Source organism: Pseudorca crassidens, chromosome 2, assembly GCF_039906515.1.
Source record: "Pseudorca crassidens isolate mPseCra1 chromosome 2, mPseCra1.hap1, whole genome shotgun sequence".
NCBI classification, from domain to species: Eukaryota; Metazoa; Chordata; class Mammalia; order Artiodactyla; family Delphinidae; genus Pseudorca; species Pseudorca crassidens.
This window is the reverse complement of record NC_090297.1, coordinates 18,385,715-18,407,339: the sequence shown is the minus strand read 5'-3', so window position 1 is coordinate 18,407,339 and position 21,625 is coordinate 18,385,715. Positions and strand designations below refer to the sequence as shown.

The 21,625-nt window shown below is 52.9% G+C and overlaps 3 protein-coding genes across 14 annotated transcripts; 1 reads left to right on the top strand and 2 right to left on the bottom strand.

Annotated features, from left to right (window-relative positions):
• Positions 1–427: 427 nt before the first annotated feature.
• GALE (UDP-galactose-4-epimerase) lies at positions 428–5,117 on the top strand. 8 transcript variants are annotated; one of them, XM_067723938.1, is made up of 11 exons: positions 490–605; positions 2,207–2,427; positions 2,574–2,689; positions 2,778–2,891; positions 3,125–3,301; positions 3,575–3,688; positions 3,784–3,850; positions 3,955–4,040; positions 4,150–4,227; positions 4,446–4,560; positions 4,733–4,941. In XM_067723938.1, exons 2-11 carry the CDS (start codon positions 2,307–2,309, stop codon positions 4,789–4,791), a joined length of 1,047 nt encoding a protein of 348 aa, XP_067580039.1. In that variant the 5' UTR covers positions 490–605; positions 2,207–2,306; the 3' UTR covers positions 4,792–4,941. The 8 variants fall into 8 exon arrangements, with proteins under 8 accessions (XP_067580019.1, XP_067580039.1, XP_067580015.1 ...); XM_067723918.1 differs by lacking the exon at positions 4,446–4,560 and having other exon boundaries at positions 428–578; positions 4,733–5,117; XM_067723914.1 differs by lacking the exon at positions 4,446–4,560 and having other exon boundaries at positions 4,733–5,117.
• Positions 5,118–5,176: 59 nt separating this feature from the next.
• LYPLA2 (lysophospholipase 2) lies at positions 5,177–9,678 on the bottom strand. Of its 3 annotated transcripts, XM_067724013.1 has the most exons (10): positions 9,529–9,675; positions 7,970–8,073; positions 7,672–7,703; positions 7,479–7,544; positions 6,957–7,004; positions 6,795–6,865; positions 6,581–6,654; positions 6,403–6,504; positions 6,128–6,301; positions 5,177–6,035 (listed from the first exon to the last, which is right to left on the bottom strand). In XM_067724013.1, exons 2-10 carry the CDS (start codon positions 8,045–8,047, stop codon positions 5,985–5,987), a joined length of 696 nt encoding a protein of 231 aa, XP_067580114.1. In that variant the 5' UTR covers positions 8,048–8,073; positions 9,529–9,675; the 3' UTR covers positions 5,177–5,984. The 3 variants fall into 3 exon arrangements, with proteins under 3 accessions (XP_067580114.1, XP_067580131.1, XP_067580121.1); XM_067724030.1 differs by lacking the exon at positions 7,672–7,703 and having other exon boundaries at positions 9,529–9,678; XM_067724020.1 differs by lacking the exon at positions 6,128–6,301 and having other exon boundaries at positions 5,177–6,074.
• A 2,074-nt stretch (positions 9,679–11,752) lies between these two features.
• On the bottom strand, positions 11,753–18,252 carry PITHD1 (PITH domain containing 1). Of its 3 annotated transcripts, XM_067724065.1 has the most exons (6): positions 17,949–18,162; positions 17,270–17,313; positions 16,826–16,903; positions 14,011–14,115; positions 13,234–13,342; positions 11,753–12,695 (listed from the first exon to the last, which is right to left on the bottom strand). In XM_067724065.1, the coding sequence occupies exons 1-6, from the start codon at positions 18,144–18,146 to the stop codon at positions 12,594–12,596; spliced, it is 636 nt and encodes a 211-aa protein (XP_067580166.1). In that variant the 5' UTR covers positions 18,147–18,162; the 3' UTR covers positions 11,753–12,593. The 3 variants fall into 3 exon arrangements, with proteins under 3 accessions (XP_067580166.1, XP_067580157.1, XP_067580146.1); XM_067724056.1 differs by lacking the exon at positions 16,826–16,903 and having other exon boundaries at positions 17,949–18,252; XM_067724045.1 differs by lacking the exon at positions 17,270–17,313 and having other exon boundaries at positions 17,949–18,251.
• Between the last annotated feature and the right edge of the window lie 3,373 nt (positions 18,253–21,625).

The window sequence follows — 21,625 nt, the reverse complement described above, 5'->3', positions numbered from 1 at the left end:
GTTCCCTTTGGCGGGGTTTTAAACTAGACTTTCCAGAACGGCAGCTTCTGGGCGACCCCTACCCGTTCCCGTCCTTCGGCGCCGTCCCTCTCGCCTCTGTTCCAGGCAGCCATCTGCTTCATGCCAGGGTTACTAAAAAGAAAGTTTGGCAGCGGCGAAAACAGTGGAAAACCTGCGGGCGAGCGTGGAGCCGCGGTCTTCGGCCCCGCGCTTGGCTGTGGCTCCCGCCGCGGGACGGCTGCCGGGCGCCCCTGAGAAGCCCCATCTCCTGGGGCGCGGCGCCTGTCTCCCGTGGTCGGGACAAGCGCTGGCGCCTGGGCTCGCGGGCGCGGCTCCGGGCCGTGCCGTGCCTTCCTCCGCCCACCGCCCAGGCACGGGTCGGTACCGCCCTCTGCGGGACGTGCCGCGCAGGCGTCCTGAAGACGTAGCTTCCTTGGTCCTCCCGGCGCCCCGTACTGCGGTCGCCCCGCTGACACGTCTCCTGGGGGCGTGGAGGAGGCGGGGCCAGGGCGGGCCGTCGGTTCTTAAAGGGACTGGGCGCGGAGCTCGGAAGGCGGCGCCGTTCGAGGCAGCGCGGGGTGCGTGGTGCGGAGCAGGTTCGGGAGGTGAATGGGGGGGTCTGGGCGGGTTTGCGAGGGGCCGGGTGGTCCGCCGGGCGCGAAGGAGAGTCTCGGGGATCTGGGCTGCGTTCTGGGCAGAGTCCCGCCAGACCGGACCCACCCTCGCTGCTCGCAGCTCCCGCTGCCTTGGCTGGGGTGGCCAGGGTTCATTCATTCCCGGCCAAGGCACTCCTAGTTCGGCCCCCTCCGAGCCACCGCCCGAATCCCAGCCTGAGGCTCAAGTGCACTTGATAGCTCACGGCCCTGCGCCCCCTCCTCTCCATTTTACGGACTGGGAAAACTGAGGAGGCGACAGCTGACCGAGGCCACTCTGCGAGTCGGAGGGAGGCCGGCCTCACCAGCCTTCCTGCCTCCCATAGCTCCTCCGCCACCACTTTCCGGGGGCCCGCACAGTGCATGGAGCTCGGTGGGACGGGGGCGGGGGCGGCTTCAGCGTCAGGAGCAGAGTCCAGCGGGAAACAGTGGGGGCGGGGGGCGAACTGCTTGGGGAGAGGGGCGGGGCTTTGATCCTGGAGATCCAGATTCTAGCCCGGCCAGCACTAGCTTTGTGACTTAAGGCAATTACTTCACCTCTCTGACCTTAGTATCCTTTTTTGTAAAGTGCCAGTAATAACACCTGCCTCATCAGGATATTGGGGGAATTCAGGAAAATAATGCAAAAGTGCCCAATACAGAGCCTGGCACGCAGCGGGCGTTCAGTCGAGCTGGATGAGCCCAGAAGAGGATTGACGCAGCTCGGAGGAAGGCGGCTGCGGGCCAGGCCGCCCGGAATGAAAGACCTCAGTGTCTGAGTTTCCTCCCCCGCCCCCCTCCTCCGCTCCACCGTCTCTGCCCGTAGAGTTTGTTCAGGGTGGTGGTGCACACCTGACAGTGGAGCCTGGGGCCAAGGCCACGTCTACACTACCCTGTTCAGTGCCACCTAGAACTAGGCGGGATCCTTAGCTCCAAGCCGGGAGTGGCATCCGCACAGGCGGAACCAGCCTGGCTGACCTGGGGTGGGGCCCACTCCAGGAGTGCAGTGCTGTAACCCCAGAGCTGGGCTCAGCCTGCCTGGCAAAAGACCCCACCCTGAGGCCGTCTGCTATATTTCCTGCCTCCTCCCAGTTGACCTTTGTGGGAGGGAGTCAGGGGGCTGCTTACCCCAGGAGGTATTAGTCACTGAACCAAGGAGCCAGTTTATACCTAGTGATGGCAGAGGGACTGGGAAGGTCCGAGTCTGAGCAGACAGAACCCCTTCCTGGGCTCTTGGAGTCCCAATGCTGCTGCCTTGTTTCCTTCTGTCCAGAACTGTCCAGTCCCCAGACACCTCGGGGAAGGCAGTGTGGAGCCTAGGGTTCCATCTTCCCAACCCCCGGTCAGTTATGGCACTTGTGCCATCAGTCTCCCCACCTGTACCATGTGGCAGTCCTTTAAAATCACCTCATCTGACCCTCACACTACCACGTGATAGTTGGACAGTTATAAACTCCATGTTATAGAGATGGAAACTAAGGCCAAGAGAGAAGTGGTCTCCAAGGCCTAAGGCCAGAAAGTGATGGTATCCAGTCTTGGGCCAGGGCTGACTCCAGACCCACCCTATTAACTAGGACGCACCACTGCCTCCCTCTGACGCCAGAGTCCAGATCGAAGGAGGCCCTGAGCAGGCAGCCTCAGCCACCTCTGAGTCTCCGTCCTGGGCCAGGCGCGATGGCGGAGAAGGTGCTGGTAACAGGTGGGGCTGGCTACATCGGCAGCCACACCGTGCTGGAGCTGCTGGAGGCGGGCTATTCGCCGGTGGTCGTCGACAACTTCCATAACGCCATTCGTGGTGAGCAGGCGGAGGGGGCTGGGGCTCCCAGGGGGATGGAAGGGAAACCCTGCGTTCTGCCTCCAAGAGATGGGTGTCTGGCCAGTCCCTTGGGAACCCAGCACCCCATCTTCTCTGACTTTGATGGCCTCTATGTGCCCAACCAGGAGGGGGCTCCATGCCTGAGAGCTTGCGCCGGGTTCAGGAGCTGACAGGCCACTCTGTGGAGTTTGAGGAGATGGACATCTTGGACCAGGCAGCCCTACAGCGTCTTTTTAAGAAGGTGGGTGCTTGGCAGGCAGACAGGAAAGGGGCATAGCCAAGGGCCAGGCCTGTAAGCAACCTCTGACCCCAGCTTTGCAACCCTGCAGCACAGCTTCACGGCAGTCATCCACTTTGCTGGGCTCAAGGCTGTGGGCGAGTCGGTGCAGAAGCCTCTGGATTACTACCGAGTTAACCTGACAGGAACCATCCAGCTTCTGGAGGTGAGGCCTGAGGCAAGGACACAGACACTGTGAGGGCCCCTGGCCGGGTACGCAGTGCCAAACACGGTGGCAGAGCCCAAGCTGTGTCATCTTTGCTAGGTCTTTGCCTCTCAGCCTCAGTCTCCCCTTCTGTAAATGGGAGCCCATAGCTCAGCCCCACCCACCTGGGAGGTGTAAGGGGGCAGGAATAGCGTGCGAGGCAGAGGCCACTGACGCCTCCCCTCCACGGGCAGATCATGAGGGCCCACGGGGTGAAGAACCTGGTGTTTAGCAGCTCGGCCACCGTGTATGGGAACCCCCAGTACCTGCCCCTGGATGAGGCTCACCCCACAGGTGGCTGTACCAACCCCTATGGCAAGTCCAAGTTCTTCATCGAGGAAATGATCCGGGACCTGTGCCAGGCAGACAAGGTGAGGGCCCCCTTTGATTCAGCCGTGGCTCCGCTCACGGACCCCTCACAGCCCACCCCCGTGAGCCTGAGGACGGGATCCTGATCAGCCTCCACCAAGGAGGAGGCTGGGGTTCAGGAAGCAGCAGTGACTTGCACGAGGTCACAGCACTTGCAGGGAGGGCCCGATACCCTGCTCCTTTCTAGGGATAGACAACCAGCAGGGTGGGCTCTGGATTCAGCTGGGACGCGCAGCCTGCACCCCAACCCCCATCGTCTGACCTGCGTCCCACAGGCCTGGAATGCAGTGCTGCTGCGATATTTCAACCCCATAGGCGCCCACGCCTCGGGCTGCATCGGCGAGGATCCCCAGGGCATCCCCAATAACCTCATGCCCTATGTCTCCCAGGTAAGGGAGAAGGGAAAGGAAGGGGGTGGCCCTAGACTTGAGGGCTACAGCTGGTGCCAAGGTCCTGGGAAAAGCTAACCTGACCTCCACCCCAGGTGGCGATTGGACGACGGGAGGCACTAAATGTCTTTGGCAACGACTATGACACAGAGGATGGCACAGGTGAGCTCAGAACCAGGAGGAGCCAGGAGTGGGAGCCGGGAGGGAGACTGCGGTGGGACAGAGACTGTACTGCACCCAGCGCCCCACCACCTCCTCCTCTGCAGGCGTCCGGGATTACATCCATGTCGTGGATCTGGCCAAGGGCCACATCGCGGCCTTGAGGAAGCTGAAGGAGCAGTGTGGCTGCCGGGTAGGAAGAGAAGGGAGGGAGGGGAAGGAGACGGAGGCCTGGACCAATGGGGCCCAGAGGGTTAGTAAGTCCAGCCCCTGGCACGGTCCCTGTTCTCCTCTCTGGGCAGATCTACAACCTGGGCACGGGCACGGGCTATTCGGTGTTACAGATGGTCGTGGCCATGGAGAAGGCCTCGGGGAAGAAGGTAGGCTGGCAGCCCACCCTGACCCACCCCCAGCCCCTCCCACTAACCTACATGACGGGCATCCCAGCACCGCCCTGTCTCCCCAAGCCTGCCTTAGGACTTGACGCCTGAGAGCGAGACCCTGCTCTGGACCTCCATTTCTTGAGGGCCTGGTTAGCAAGTTGGCAGATAAGGCTAGGGCCAGCTCAGCTAAGCTACAACCGCCCCCTCTCTTGCAGATCCCGTACAAGGTGGTGGCCCGGCGGGAAGGCGATGTGGCTGCCTGTTATGCCAACCCCAGCCTGGCCCTCAAGGAGCTGGGCTGGTCAGCAGCCTTAGGGCTGGATAGGATGTGTGAGTGCTAGCCCAACCCCTGACCCTGGGTGCTAGCCTGGCCCCTGGGAGAGAGTCAGGGGCTAGGAAAAGGGCCGCCGGGGGTCTGGCCCTGCCCACTCCGGGCTGTCCAAGGTGGTGCGGGCCCTGCACTCCAGCGTGGACCCTGAGCACAGACCTCGCCCCATCACAGGTGAAGATCTATGGCGCTGGCAGAAGCAGAATCCTTCAGGCTTTGGCGCGCAGGCCTGAGACCCTCCCCTACCAGGGACCAGAAAAGGAAGAGAAACAACTGCCTGCTCTCCAGCCTCTGGGAGGAACCCAGGGGCCTCAGAGCCTCCCCTACCTCAGACCCCAACGGTGCCCACTCAGCCCACCAGGCATGAGGCCAAGCGCACCACTGACCAGGTATCAGGGGTCTCTATTCCACAGGGTCCAGGAACCCAGGAGGACCACCAAGAGCAAGTGGGGCGAAGCAGGGCCCTGAGACACACAGAACGCCCTCCTCCCGGGCACTAATTTATACTGCTACGAAGGAGCTTCCCAAAGTATTTAAAATAAAGTTTTCTTACACTGGAGCAGATTCTTGCACGTGATCACACTCTACCCCTTGGATAGAATCATCCAGGCCTAAGAGTTGAGGCAATTTCTTTAATTTTATCGGAATCCAGACACAACAAGAAAAACACCCAAAACTACATGGAGACAGAAGACAAGACATGACTCCTCCCCACCTCCCCCTGGCCCTAGAGTGGGGACAATGTGGGGTGAGGCAGCTGGGGGAGACCTTGAGCCTCAGTCCAGCCCTGCAGGCTCCAGGCCCGCGGGGGCGGAGGGTAATGGGGAGGCAGGGCCCAGCCCCCAAGTCAGAATGGCTGAGGGGAGGCCCCCTCGAAGGACTCCGCCCCGTCACCCACACTCCTGCGCAGGGGCAGGGAGCCCACAGCAGCAAGGGGGCCCGGGCCACAGACACATTCATGATTGAGAAGCAGCTGGAGTGGAGGCAGGAGAGACACGATTATCTGGGCAGAATCAGCTGGCGGGAGAGGGTGGGAGGTGGGGCCTGGTAGGGCCCCAGGGGCCAAACCCTGAGGTCACAGGAGGGGCCCAAAGTGGGGCTAGTGAGTGAGGTCCTGAGTGAGTGGGTCAGCGGCTGGGCCCCTTTCTCCCGCTGCCTACAGCCCCTCCAATACTGCTGCCAGGGGGGCCCCCCCCTCCAGGGAAATGGGATAAGAAAGCAGCCCACCCCCTGCGGCAGACAGCCAGGTGGCTGAAGTCAGGAAGGGAGGCCCGGCCAGGCCTTGGCCTGCCTACCCCAGAGGCCTGTGGGAAAAGGAAGGGTCCAGGAGGGTGAGAGGGGCTCGACCGGCTCAGATCCAAGATGGTGCCGCGTGTGCCAAGTCCCCCATGAGCTGGGGGACTGCGCTGGGGGCCAGCAACTGTAGTTAGACAGGAGGCAGCAGCTTCTCAAGAAACTCCTTCACAGCTGCCATCTCCTGGGGGTGGGGGGTGGGGGTATTGTGAGAGGCTCCTGGCTGGAGGGAGGAAGGAGAAGGGCGGGAGTGGGAAGCAGCCCCTCGGCACTGACCTGAGGACAGGAGCTGTGCGTGACCCCGGGGTAAGTCTTGAACTGGACCCTGGCGGGTGTGACAACGGACCGAAGCTTCTCGGCTGTCAGGGCCCCAAACCGTACGGGAACCATGGGGTCCAGCTCCCCGTGACACTGAAGGATGGTCAGGTCCTTGGCACTGCCGTTGGCTGCCTGTGGGCCAGACGGGACTCAGAGAGCAAAGCCAGTGCTTGGGCGCAATCCCCCAGCCTCAAGGAGACAGAGGGCAGGAGCGGGGTAGTGGAGACACTCACCTGGGGGAAGGCCCGGTGCAGAGGCAGCCAACAGCTCAATGCCACAATGCCAGCCAGAGGGTGGGGGCAGGTGAGGGCTGTGTAGAGGGACAGGGCTCCACCCTGGAGGAAGGAGAGAATGAGGGCTCATGAGGGCACAGCTCAACTCCCACCCCCCACCCCCCCTCTCTCCCCTCACCTGTGAAAAGCCTCCCAGGACGATCCGATTGGCAGGGATCCCATTCTTCATCTCATGCTCGATCAAGGCCTTGACTGGGGGGAGGGGGCATGACTGGGTGGAGGGAAAGCTGCCACAGGGACCCAAGGAAGGGAGCCAAACAGGTATTGCCAGGCACTTTCCTCGGCGGGCAGAGGGGGAGAGGGAGGATGCCGAGGAGGGGCTGGGGCCTTACTGTTCTCTGCTGCCTTCTTAATGCCAGCCTCGTCCTCTGGGGCATCTGGACTCAGCCCCATCAGGTCAAACCTGGAGGAGCAGAGGCGTTGGCAGCTCCTAGGAGACCTGGGCTGGCCCCAGGCAGCTCCCTCAAGCTCCTATTCCCCCTCTCCAAACTCACCAGGAGGGCATCACCATCTTCATGTTGAGTGTCACAGGGATCCGAGGCCTGGGGAGGGACAGCAAGAGGGGCCGTCATGCTCAGGAGGGATGAGGAAGCCACAGCAGAAAGCCCAGGTGGGGGCAGGGCAACCCCTGGGGAACCCTCCCAGCAGGCAGGGCCTGTGTTTAAGGTGTTGCCAGGCAACCTGCCACGTGGGGCTGGAGGCTGTGGCTGGGGGCATCGGCAGGAGCAATGGAGAAGCACAGCCCAGCACTCGGTGTGCGGGGTTCCAGCTCAGTCGGTGAGTACTTGGGGAAGGGGTACAGGGGGTGCTAGTTCTAGGAGTCTCAGGTCTAGGAGGCCTTGGGTCTGGGGCTGGACCCTATTCCTGAGGGTTCCACAGGAATGATGAAGGCTGAAAATGGCACTTGTGACTGCTCTGGGCCCCAGGCCCCAGGATGCAGCCGGCAGGAGAACAGGCCTGGGACCACAGGACCACCCCCCATCCTCAGCCCCTCCCCTTGCTGGGGTGACACTCACGCGTGGGGACAGATGTACTTGACGTGAGGGAGCCGGATAGTAGAGAGGGCGTCAGCCCAGCTGTGCCTGTAGGAGGGAAGAGAGAAAAGACACCGATGTGTAGAGGGAGGAAGGAAGGGCGCAGGCCGCTCCAGTCCCGCCCCCTGGGCCCTCCCCCACTTCCCCAGAAACACCCCCTCCCCAGCTCACTCACCCTGTGTCTCCAAGGCCATGTAAAAAAATAACCTGGAAAAGGATCAGAAATGGGGAATAGGGCAGTCACCGTCCTGCTATCACTCTCACTCTGTCCTCCAACTTCTGGCCACCCCTCCCTCACCCCCAAGGACCTGGAGGGGAACTGAGGTGGCAGCCAGACAGGTGATTAAGCCCCTGCCTCCCGGCTGCAGGCTGCTCGCCCTCTCCTCACTGCCACCTCTATTTTCCCCACGCCCCCTCCAGCCAGTTCCCCAGCTGGCCCCTTGGGGGCTGCGTGGGTAGCAGATGACCCTTACCGCAGCTGTTTCCCGCTCAGCTCCAGACACAGTGGCAGCATCGGTGAGCAGGGGCACAGACATGGTGTTACCACACATACACTGCAGGGCTCCACGGCTGGGGCCTGTGCACATTCGGGACAGTGGTCAAGAGCAAGGCCAGGAAGGGGAGAGAATCCTGACACAGAAGCAGAGCCTCAAACCCAGGGCCTACCCGGGCCATCAGCCCTCAGGTTCTATCCTGGGCACAAAGAAAAGCCAGGCAAGAAGTTCTGGGTCCGAGCAAGCAGGCAGGAAGTTTGCCTTCACTCCAGGGCTGAAAAGCAGGGGCAGCCACCCTAGTGGCCCTGCTTCTGGCCCCCCACACAGCCTGAGGTTGCTGGAGGTGGGCAGAGGCAGGGCTTTGGGGCCGTGGGGCAGGGGAGCCAGGGCATCCCCTGCTGCCTTCTCCCCACCTAACACTCTGTTGGCAAGTAACTGCCTCCTCTCCCTGCTCTCCAATCATCCCCCTTCTCTAGAGCCCTTGCGTCCCCTCCTTCCCAACTCCCGGCCCTACTGGGAAATGAAGGGAAGGAAAACTGCCGGGAAATATGTTTCCAACCCCTACCCTCAACCCCACACACATTTTCTCCAACTTCCCTCCCATCCAGCCCCCATCAGCCTTCTGGCTCAGCCCTTCTCAGAGCCCCTGGGAGCTGCCCATGTCCCCAGAAGGCATACAAACTCCGATCCACCACCCACCTCCTAAACAGTGCCCCCCGCCCCCCTGTATGAGGCCACCTGCTGCTGCCCACTGACTCCAAATAGGTCCCCCAGCTCGACCATGCTCTGGGACTCCCAAACGCACAAAAGAATGCCAAGCTGGCTGGCTCCTCCCGTCCTTAGCATCCTCCAAACTCCCCGGCAGCTTCTGCTACCTGCCCCTAAGTGCCGACCCTTCCTAGCAGCGCCCACCCCTCCCACCCCACCAACTGGCTTCCCCCTCCCCTCTCCCCCGAGCGCCCCTCCGCACAGTAGGATCCCTCACCTCTGACCCTGGGGTTCCTCTTCCCACACAGGAATGCACCTTTTGTCCTAAGCTGAGATTCCCTTTCTTCCCCACAGAGATACTTCCACCCTCACCCCAGGCCCCTCCTCTCAGAGTGGTGCCTTCCCCCCTGACCTGGGGTCTTCCTCGCCACAGTAGAAACTTCCACCCTGCCCTATGGTCTCCCACTCCCCACAATGGGAACTTCTGTTCTGACCGAGAGTCGCCCTCCCCACAGTGACAATTTCTATCCTGACCCCGGACCCGCCTCTGGCCACAAAGGGGCGTTCTACCTTTGACCCTGGAGAGCACCCGCCCCACAATGGGATCCTCCACTTCCGACCCCGAAGTCCCTCTCATCACACCGGGACCCCATCTTCCTCCCCCTCTCTGCCCCCAAAGTCCCCCAGACCGGCCAGCGCCTCTTCGCACCTCACTCCCCACCCCCATCCCTCACAACTGCGGTTGCCCCTCCCCACTCGCCAGTACCCTCGCGGTGGGCCGATGCCCCGCCAGTGCCCTCCCCGGGCCTGCTGGCCCCGGACCACGGTACCTCCACTCCTGGGGGTTTCGAGACCTCTCGGGCGATTCTCCTCTCTCTCCCGCACAGACACACACTCTTCCCCCTCTGCCGCCCCCGCCGGAACTTCCGTTCGAGTCCCGGGAACCCAGCCATCGCGCTGCCGGAAGTAGCCTGGCCAGCGGTACGGAACCCGGAAGTGGGCGTCGGGGTTTCTTCAGATAGGAGCTGCCATGTTGGGTACGGTGGGGCCACTCCCCATAACCAAGCCACGGAGTCTCCGGCCGAATCTAGACAGTGCCTCCGTGGCTCCCACTTGCTCCCACCACCCGTGCATCTCCTGGAGGAAACCTGTCCTGAAGGAGAGGCATTCCTCACACTAGCAGAGCTTCCCACCTTCCCATCCATTTATGGTCTTGGGTTTCCACCACTGGCCCTCACGTCCTGTTCCAGGGTCATGGATAAAGTCATACACTCAGCTGAAAAGACACTTTGAGACCATCTAGTCTTCCAACCTTACTTTAAAGATGAGGAAACTGAGGCTCAGGGGAGGGAAGTAAACAGCAACCTCAGGATTACACTGTGATGCTGCCCCTGCACCTGCTTCCTGAGCTGTAAAACGGTGACAATAACCACCCAGCTTACTTCACAGCTTTGCTGTTAGGCTCAAATGAAGCCGTGTGGAAATGCTCTATACAGTGTAAAATCACAGCGTTGAGGACATAATGACTCTAAAAAGGACCTGGGAGAAAAGAACACTGGCATCAGCAGTGTCCGAGACAACTGGTCAGGAATCGGAGGTGTTGTCTTAGCTCTGCCCTCAGCAAGCAATACCACACAGACAGTGCACAAAATACCACCATCAGCGAGCTCCAGTTAACAAAGAGGGTTTCATTTGGTCACCGAGTCACCCTTTGCTCCTTGCAGCATCGGAAAAAGTGGAATGGGGCTCAGGGTCCACATAAAGGCTGGAAGGGGAGGCAAACTGGGTTTGCAGGACCATGTCCCTGACAGGGCCTGTGGGCATCTGCACACAGGAAACGAGTCATCCCTCAGCAGCTTAGGACTCATTTGCCCAGCTTAGTGTACACTAGGTTTTTTTGAACTGAAAGAAAACAGTATATCTGGAAGCTCAACAAAGCACTTTTTCCCAGGTTAAGAGGCAGTTTGGTCTTAAGTGCTCAGCCCGTCACAGAGCAGGAAAACTTTGGGTCCAGAGGACCAGAGCAGGCCAAGGATCCAGGGTTGGAAAAGGGGTGAATGGATGAGGACAACACAGTTGCTCCCACTCCCAGAATCCCTGCTGGGTCTGCTTGTGGAAGAATAAACAATTCCTCCTGCACCCCAATCACCTAAGACACTGTGGCACTTTGAGCAAATTCTTCAGAGTGAAGCTCAAATTCAGAGGCCTTGTCTCAGAGGCTACCGGTTATTAGTGCTAGTGGGATTAATGGTTAGTCTGCTCTAACACTTCTAACTTTATTTTCCCCCTACTCCAAATTAAAACATAGCCCTTCTTTATCTCCAAATGACCCAACTGAAATAAATAGGCTGTGGCGGAGGAGTGAGTAGGACCCTTGGTGCCTCGAGAATTGTATTTGCATTCTGGTTGATTTCAGGCTGCATTTTTAGAAATTGAGGCTCGGGCAAGGCTTGGTGGTGGCAGGCTTTCCCCAGGATAAGCTGGAGAAACAGGCTAGCAACGGTGTGGGCCAATCCCTCAGAGGCATTCTCTCAACAGGATTAAATTCAACACTAATTTCCATTATCAAGTGTTTCTATTTTCTGCAAAGGAGAGAATACTGACCACTTTAAATCCCCTCTTTTAGGATACTTAAATTCTGTCCAATTGCCGTACTGACTTTCAAATCTTAAGTCCAACTTCTCGGGTCTACCTTCAGACCTTAGGGGCTGCTCACTTCACTTTCCTCACCATCACTTCTTCTGATGAGCTCCAGAATCTGTTCTCCCTTGTTTTTGTAAACATCACAACTTACTTCCTTACCTAAGAAATGGAATAGAAGGTTTTTAACCTCACCTTCTTCTTTACAAAATGTGGGTGGGTGGGTGTAGGAGCGTTTTTAGCCTACTGTACAGAATTAAACCTGACCTTTCCTGGAGATACTGATCTAGTGTCGATTTAATTGTGGCACTTATCATCTACCTGGTCCCAAACAACAACAGATTTCAAAGTTTCATACAGTTCTCAGTAAAGGTTTCATGAGTACTACCAAGAACTCAAAAGAATATACAAACATTAAGTCTGGCAAGGATTTATTAGGAAGCTTATTAGTCACAGTGAATAAAAATCCATGAAGAGAAGAACTGAGATCTCCAAATTGGCAACTGGGCTTACAACACTAGTTAGAAGCTAATAAATATTAAGGATGTCCCAAGAGGAATCTTATCTAAGTCCCAATCTTACCCTGACCAGGATCCCAACAAACACAGAAACGATGCCCATGCTCTCCTCAGACTGCTTACCTGGTTAGCAGGAAAAAAGAACTTCTTCTCAAGCTATTACGCATTATCAGGAGATTCTTGCTCTTCTAACTATAACCATGGGACACTAGCGCACAACAGACAACTCCAAGCTGGGCAGCTTGACAAGAATGGTGAAAGGTGACAGGGAGAAGGAGCACGCAGGGACAAGGACTTCTAGCTCGACACCCTCCTGGTGGTTAATACGAACACAATGCTGAGGCTTCACAAAGTTTACTGCAGCCCAGGAGGAGTCTCCATTTAAAAAAAACAAGTCACACAAAAATCCTGCCACAAAGCATCAAGACACTTGGGATCCTGTGGCCACATTAACTGGGAAGGCAGGCATTATCCATGACTGCCAGGTGCTGACCACCCCAAGACCCAACTTCCGCAGGGCCCCAGAGAACCACGATTGTCCCTCGGCACCCACACGACCCTTCCCGGGGGTGTGGTGTCTTCCGTAGGTCAGGTTTCTGCAGCAAGCCCCAAAGACAAAGCTTGGCAGAGGCTGTGGCAGCCAACTCTCTCTGGAGCCCCATCTCTCTCTGTCTTTCCCAACAGCATGTCGTACATCTTCACTGACACAACGCCTCTGTGGGAGCCTTGGCCAGCCCTTAGGAAATAAAGTGTGTCTGTGGGGTAACCTGATGGACCCTGTGGTCAGCTGGGTTGGCCGATGCTTCATAATTGCAGATGGTCACCTCATGTCGGCGAAGCTGCAAGAAAATTGAGAGGCTGGGTCAGCTGGCCATTGCCTAGACCACTCAACGGAGTGGTCCTTATTCAGGCTCATTTCTAGAAGTCATCATCTAATCTATTCCCCGTTCTGATACTTTTTATCCTGAGAAGCCTGGGTAAGATCGAATCAATGATTCACCCCATCACTTAGAAGATCCATTCCTCTACTATAATGGAGGCACCATGAGAAGAAGACCTTGTCTATCTTGTTTATCACCCTATCTCTGGTGCCCAGAACAAGAAAGGTTACCAACAATGTTAAATGAAGGAAAGAATTTTAAGGTGAAAAACTGCATTGATATCAACTGTATTATTTCAACCCCCTTAAAATTCCTATAGCCTGTCAAATGAGACAGACAGTTTACAGTGATGAAACCGAGAAAAACTAGACTGGGAGCAATCAATGTCTCACTTGCTCTTTTTCCTTTCCTTCAAGCTCCTACCACCACAGCATGCAGATATACAAACATATGTACACATATTAGAGGGGCAATAATACTTCCAACCCCATCTTACCTCAGTCCATTCTCCTCTCAGGCCAATATAAAAGACCTTTGTGGTATCGGCTCCAAAGTTTTTTGAAATATGAATTGAGAGATGATAGACATTTGAAAAACGAGAAATTCTAGAGGATGAAAGAGCGGAGAGAGAAGACAACAATTAAGAGTTCAGTGAGAAGCTCACTACCCATGTCAAAAAAGTCAATTCCAGCTCCATCTTGTGGTAAAACCCAGGCAAATGTCAGAGAACAATCTTGGGGTCTTACGTCTCATTCTTCTCCTTTGGGCAAGCAATGAATACAGTGAACATTTACTGAACATCTGCCAGATCTTGTCCAAGGCAATAGGGACAGAAAAATGAATCAACACTGCCCCTGCCCGCAAGGAACAGGAATGAGAAATGCTGTGCGACCACGCAGGGATCTGAAAGCAAGTTCAGTAGGAAAATGAGAGAGGTAAGGTGGTCACATGTAACTTGGCTGCTGTAAGCCCACTATGCAAAGAGGAATTCTGAAAACATCTTTCCTAAGACCATACTAGGAGCTCATTCAAATCTGTCAATTGCTTCCAGGTTAACAAGTCTGTGGCTTGCACTGAACCTCTGCCAAAATCTGACCAAGCCTAGGATCAGGGCTCTCCACTGTTTTAACTTGTTTCTGATGCTAAGGAAGCAGGAGATGGGCCAAAAACAATTGCAAGCCCACTAAATGCTAATGCACAGATGCTCACTGCAAGTGAGGGAGCGCCTGCCATTCTCAGAAGCCAAAGAGTGGAAGAGAGGCCCAGTGCTTACTTTGTAGCATACTCTAGTTCTCCTGTAAGATCCCGGTTCAGACTAAAGGTCTGATCTGGCTCCCTGTCTGTATCATCAAAGCTCATCTGTGGAATGTTCTTGTACCTGAGAAAGGAAAGGGGAGAAAAATCAAGAAATGTGCATCATCACATTTTTCAGGTTCTCAGAACTTCCTACTGACTCCTCAACTGCCCTCGGTTCTATCAACAGGAGATCAAATTTTGGAAATGGCATTTTACTGGCATTTATACACAAATATCTTTAATCCAACAAGAGCTGAGAACTGCAACATAAGCCAGTGGCACCTTTGAGTGGGTTAAGAGCGCATGAGAAGCAATACACAAAGCGATAGCTCAAACTGGGTCACATGCAGCAAATGCATGGAGAAAATAAGCAACTCAGCACATTCAGACCAAGCTGAGGATGTTAAATAAAACAGCTTACTCATGGGGAAAAAATACTTTGGCAGAAACATCTTAAACACAGTTAAGAGATAAGATCAGGTAACCCAACACTCAAGCATTTTTCTGTGTTCAAAATTACCCTATACAGAGTCATCTTACAAGTCTTAAAAAAATACAACTTGGGGATTTCCATTTTGAAGAAAGCACAAAAGGCCGCCAACTCACAATGGGCTTTGGAAAGTTAAGTAAAACTGCTAGTGAAGAAACAAATTTTCAAAGACATATCTAAGAAACAGCAGTCTCCTCTGTAACTCACAAATGCTAAAGGACTGGGCCACACATACCCCCAATCTCTAGTGTCTTATTAACACACCCACGTGGGAGGGGCCTAGATATTAGCTGCAGCAAAATGCAGGTAACATTTGGAAAGCAAATGTTTGCTTCAAAGTGTTTCTAAGAATGATGCACAGAATAATAATAGTGAACATTTATAAGCAGCATTATGAGAGGCAGTGTAGCACTGTGGTTAAAAGCAGTGTCTCTGGAGCCAGACTTCCTAGGTTTAAAGTCTGGTTCTGTCACTGACCAGCTGTGTAATTTTGGGCAAGTGATTTAATCTGTCTCTTAGTTCATCATCTGTAAAATGGGGATAGTGATAGTACATATCCCATACGGTTGATGTGGATATTAAACTGAATCAATTCTAAGAGACACACTTGTTAAAAAATTTTACTATGGAAAATTTCAAACATACATAAGAGTAAAGAGAAAAATATAATGAATCTCCACATACTTATTACTGAGCTTCAATATTCAAGACGCCAATTTTGCCTATCACCCCCATTTTGTTTGCGCTTGATATTCTGAAGCAATCTCAAACGTATCATTTCATTCATAAATATGTCCGTATATATCTCTACAAAGTAAGGACTTCGTAAAAAAAATATGATACCATTTTACAATGAACAACTTAACAATTAGCAATAATTCTTTAATATCATCTAACACCTAGTTTGTGTTCAAATTTCACTGATTTAAGGTCTCAAGTTAACTTTTCTGAATGTATCAGTGACATGTCATAGTTGAACAGATACTGCTTTTTTCTTTATCAACGGTACATAAAATAATGGTGCATTTTATAATCAATGACATCTTAGATTTGATAAAGTGCAAAGTGCTTAGAACTGAGGGCTCTATAAGCATTTGCACCTGCCTTTCCAAAACCAGGCACATACTATGGAATTCCCTGGCGGTCCAGTGGTTAGGACTCTGCTCTTTCACTGTTGAGGGCCCAGGTTCAATCCCTGTTCGGGGAACTAAGATCCCACAAGCTGTGCAGCGCAGCCAACCCCCCCACCCAAAACCAACCAACGAACAAAACAAAACGGGGCACATACTACATTCCAGATTTATTCTAAGCTCTTTACATGTTATAGCTCATTTCTCTCCACAATCTTAAGAGGTTCAGACTATTACTGCCATTTTACATATGGAAACATTGGGATACAGAGAAGTATCGCCCAAGTCATGCAGCTAGCAAGCGGTACAGCCAGAATTTGAACCCGACTATTTACCCCAGAGCCCCCTCTTAACTACAACACAACATGGATGTCTAGTCTTGTCCAGTCAATCCATCTCACAAGTAAACGAGTCCCAGAAAGCATCACCTCAAACGTACTTTGTTTCCTTACAATGATTAAATATGTGGATTTGCTTTCAAATTCATGTTTCTAACATTCAAAAATAGTGTCCATTTCTTAAATCTCTCATTTAAATTGATCAATTTTTCAGAAGAACTTTTTATGTAAAGTTCTTCTGATATTTGCTTCTGCAGCCCTCAGAAAGCAGTGTCCCCTCCTCTAGAAAGGCTACGCTGGAATAAGGCAACTTGTCAGAAAGAGAGTACTAGCTCTAGTATGAACAGATTCCATGTTACAAGGAGTATATAGAACTTTGCTAACTAAAGGCCATGTAAACTCAGATGGACTGCTTCCATCTCAACAAAACACACAGAAAGATTGTAATTGTCTGAAACAGCAAGGGAAGATGTTGAAGCTAACCCCAAAGTAGACTCCTTAAAGATCATTTGAGATCTGCAGCTGGGTTATTAAGAAAACTGCAAAGTCATCAACAGTTGGCATTTATAGGACGCCAATGGTGCCACAGCAAATACTTTGAAGAGAGACAAGCTGTTGGCGCTAAAGATACTTAATCTAAAAATGTCGTTAATTCAGGAAGAGACAGATAAGTGTATTTCAATGCAGAACAAACATAAGACTTTTTTTTAAGAGGGGGAGGAGATATTTAACCCAGTAAAAAGAAAAAATTAGACTATTCTGGAATAAAGTGCTACCAGAGAAAAGAGAAAAAGGGATAGGAGCTTCTTGAGGGCCTAGACCCTTGCCACTTACAGTCTCATCTCAGAGGGGTGTGAGTCATCATCTTCTCCCATTATAATGATACCTTTGAGCTTGACATTGCCTGTAAATCTGCCAGAATGCAAAAAAGAGGGTTGTCAACCTGGGGTTCAATCTCTGCTGAGCTGTGTGACCCTGGGCAAGGCCCTTCCCCTTACTGGGCTTCAGTTTACTCATGTGTCAGACTTGTGCTAGGTAATTTCTAAGATCATGTCTGCCTCTGGTATTCTTTGGTTCTAAAAAATTTACCTTGACTTCTCAGTTATCTTTTAACAAATACATCTTTTTTGCACCAAGAAAGCTACTCACACCCACCTCAGTAATTTACCCCATTTCCAGAAACAGAGGTGTGCTCTTGACACAACCATGGAATGAATCCTGGTAAGGCAAACGGGTACAGCCTCTTTAGCCTGAGGCAAGCACCAAAGAAATACTTACGGAATATTAAACAGAAGCTCTTCATCTGCATCACTTTCAACAAACTGGAGGGGAGAAGGAGGAGAGAGGAGAAAGCAACAAATATTTGCTGAGCGCCTACGATTTTAGGCATCTTCCACCCTGCTTTACAGCTGGAGTGCAATGCAGATAGTCAACCGCCCTCAGTCTTCCAGCACTTATTAACTTCCTGCACCAACTAGCCTCCTGAAATTGTGTGCAGAGATCTGTGCCTATGCGGTCCACAGCTTTCAAATGGCTCTACGCCCCACAATGGTAAATACTCTAGATAGGATAACGTGCTTCATCTCCCTAGGCTGGTCTTCGGTCTTCATCAGGTGATAAGTAATCAGGCAACCGCTAGGACCAGTGGTCAAACGGTAGGGAAAACGCCCTGATGGGTCATCCTCCCTCACTACCCCCCGCAGCCCTGGAACTGAACGTTGGCCGTGTAAAGCAAAGCGCCCTTTCCCGTCTCTGGGCCTCGGCTCCTCTACCTACAAAATGGGGAGATTCGACCCTGTTCGCCTCTCAAAGGGGTGTCAGGAGACGGGCACGGGAAAGCGCTTGGCAATCGGGCTGTGGTTATTTTTAACTTCAGAAATGAGACTGACAGAGCAGACGGGCGGCCTCAGGCCCCGCGCGGGTCCCCGCCCGCCCACCCACGCCCCGGAAGGCCCACCTTGGAGCGGTCGGTCCGCTCCTCCCACGGCTTGAAGACGCCGCGGCCGCTGCCCTCGCGGCTCTCGTTGAGACACTGCAGCCGCTCCAGGTCGATGCGCAGGTACAGGCCGTAGGCCAGGCCGCGCTGCTCGGGAGGCTCCTCACGTTCGGCGGCGCAGCGACAGCCGCCCCCGCCGTGACTGTGGCCATGCGACATGGCGACGCCACCGCCCGCGCTCCCCGTGCCCTGCCGCCGCCACCCGCGGCTCGCTCGTTTCACTCCGGCCGCCAAGCGCGCCGCAACCGCCGCGTCGTAAAAGGCGCCCCTGTGCGGCGCAAGCGCGTGGGGAGAAGAGGGCGGGGCTCGGAAAGGGTCGACGTTTGCTAAGGCGCTTCCGGGGGCCGGGAAATTAAGATTGGCTCTTTCAGTCCTGGAGACGGATGCTATTGTAGTCCCAGCTTCACAGATGGGGAAACTGAAAAGCAGAGATTAAACTGGTGTTCCGAGTTTAAACAGAGATTAAACTGGTGTTCCGGGCTGCGTTTCGAATTCTCCTCCTCCTTAGGCTAAAGTCTGTTCTCTTTTCGTTTACCACCAACTTTTTTTTTTTTTTTTTTTTGAGGTACGCGGACCTCTCACTGTTGTGGCCTCTCCCGTTGCGGAGCACAGGCTCCGGACGCGCAGACTCAGCGGCCATGGCTCACGGGCCCAGCCACTCCGCGGCATGTGGGATCCTCCCAGACCGGGGCACGAACCCGTGTCCCCTGCATCGGCAGGCGGACTCTCAACCAGTGCGCCACCAGGGAAGCCCACCACCAACGTTCTTTGGGAGCTGGTGGCGCAGTGATAAGGCCCTGAAGAGTAGGGAGCACAACGTTATCACTGCCGCCCATGTGCACGCTTAGGCGCTTAGAGCTCACAAACCCACTTTCATAACCACTTTCTTCTGAGTGGGCTTAGTGGTCGAGACCACAGGATTTATGGACAGCTGAATCTGGAGACAAGTCGTGGGTCTGTTATTGACTGTGTGACACCCTGAATAAGTCATGTTCCCCATCCTGAGACTTTTTGTTCCTCGTCTGTAAAGTGGGAATGGTAATATCTGTTTCATAGGATCACAGTGGGTATTAAATGAAATGATGCTCTTCAAGAACTCGGCGTAGTGGCTGACACATGGTAAGAATTCAATAGTTGAGTCAGATCTTGGTTGAAATCCAAGCACTGCCACTTACTAGCTTTGTGGCCTTGGGCAAGTGATTTAACCTCTCTGAGTCTCAGTTTACCCTCTGTAAAATAAAAGGATTGGACTAGATGACCTTTAAGTCCCCTCCCCATGTGATGTTTCAGAGCAGTTCTTTCAAACAGCTGGTTGTGACCCATTGATATGTTTTAAAATCCATTTAGAGGATTGTGACCGGCATTAAAAAATTAAATAGAATAAAATAGAAAATTCAGAATGTATTACACATTTTAGTCTCCACTTATGGAACTTTTGTTTCAGCTTCTTGTATACTCAGGTGCAATTTAAAATGTTTTTCATCTTTTGGGTTGCGATCAAGAGTGGAAAGCCACTATTTAGAGTTGAAATGATTCTGGTTTCGGGGTAGAATGCGTTCTTACTTCTTGGTGGAGACGGGGAGAGATAGGAAGTTGAGAGAGTTAAGAGATACTTTGGATAGCCCCTACCCTTCACTCTGGCTCTGAAGTATCCAGACCAGACTGGGGGCTGCAAACGAAAATAAACATCTGCTCAAGTTCCATTCAGAAATATTTTGATGTCCTAGTTCAATTCTTTGTGAAGCAGGCAAGCTTGGTTCTGGTTCAGCTAGCTCAATGTTATGACTTATTCCTGCCTTCATGTTACAGTTTCAGAGAAGGGGACTGGCAAGTGCTAAACGCTTAGCGAATATTTGTTTGATAGAATGATACACTCAGTAGCCTTTCTTTGGGAAGACTGTATCCCACTGCAGGACTAACCCAGGCCTTCTACTCACTTTTGGCTTCTTTCCTATCATTCGCATCATTGTCATCCTTTAGTGGTTTATCGAGCAGTGTGTGCCAGACATGGTGCTAAGCACATTATGTAGTTCGTGTAGTTCATCTCAGTTATTTGTCACATGATCTTTGAGAGATAGGGAGTGTTACCCAATATTATCCCCAATTTGAAGGTGAGGAAAATTGAGGCTGAAAGAGGTAAATTAACTTGCCCAAGATCAGATAAGTTTGGGAAATTACTAGGTTTTGAGCCTAGTTTGTTTTCCTGAAACAAAAAGGTATACATGAAGTAAATATGTTGTATCGATTAGCTTATACCATGTAACAAATCACTCCAAAACTTAAAATCTTTAAACAACAGCATTTAGTATTTCTCATGCTTCTGTAGATCACCTGGTCAGTTCTTTTCTGGGCAAGTTGGGTAGGCTGATTAGTTTGGAATAGCCTCACTCACAAGTCTTGTTGATATGGACTGTCAGCTGAGGTGATGGCGACAAGTCTCCTGCAGACTACCAGAACTCAGACACATTGTTGCAGTTGCTGAGTTCCAGGAGCACAGGAGGGAAGACCCAATTGCACAAGCACCTGTTAACCATCAACCTCTATCATTTTTGTGAATGTCCCGTCAGCCAAAACGAGTTTCATTGGCCAAATCCAAATTCAAGGGTGGAGAGACAGACTTCACCTTTTAATTGGAAGAACTACAAAATACTGTGGCTCCCTGCTCTTCCCCCCGCAATAGACCCATACTGGTTACCTTTTGTTGTGTAACAAATTACTCCCAAATTTATCCGCTTAAAACAACAGTCAGCATTCATCTCACAATTTCCGCAAGTCAAGAATTTAGGAGGGGCTTTGCTGGAGGGCTGGAGGGTTCTGTCTTCGCTCTCTCATGAACCTCAAGTCTTCTGAAAGCTTGATGGAGCTGGACAATCCACTTCCAAGATGGTGCTCTCGTATGGCTGGCAAGTTGGTGCAGGCTGTTGGCACGAGGCCTCACCATATAGACCGCTCCGTAGGACTGCTTGAGTGTCCTAGTGACATGGTGGCTGGCTTTCGCCAGAGCAAGTGATCAAACAGAGCAAAGTAGAAACCACAATGTCTTTTATGGCCTAGCCGTAGAAATCACATACTGTTGATTCTAAAATATTGCACGGTTCCATAGGTCAGCCATATTCAGTGTGAGAGGGAACAACATAAGGGTGTGAATACCAAGAGGTAGAACTCATTAGAGGCCCCCTTGGAGGTGGCTACCACACTGCCATACATATTAAGTGACCACTGAAAATGTCTTTAAATTTCTCTTGTATTTAATTGGTAATTTGGATGAGGATAGAATCTCTCAGAATTCTGAAGCTATTGCTCTGTTGTCTTCTAGCTTTGAGAAATACAATGCCATTCTGACTCCTGATTCTTTGTGTGGGTTTCCCTCATTCCATTTCTGGAAGCTTTTAAGATCTTCTTTTGGTCCCTAGTGTTCTGAAATGCAGTGCTGTGGCTCTTTTGTCATTCATTGTGCTGGATACCTGACGGACCTTTTCAATTTAGAGACCCTAGAACAGAACGTGAGCATACAGGTTAAGACACCTGCACGCCTGTGCACAAGGCCCCTTGCAGGGACACATTTTAGGGGTAAGAGAAGAGGGGTGGGGCTCGGGCCCTGTTCTCTCCCATTCCGCCACCTTCTAGTGCAGAGCTCC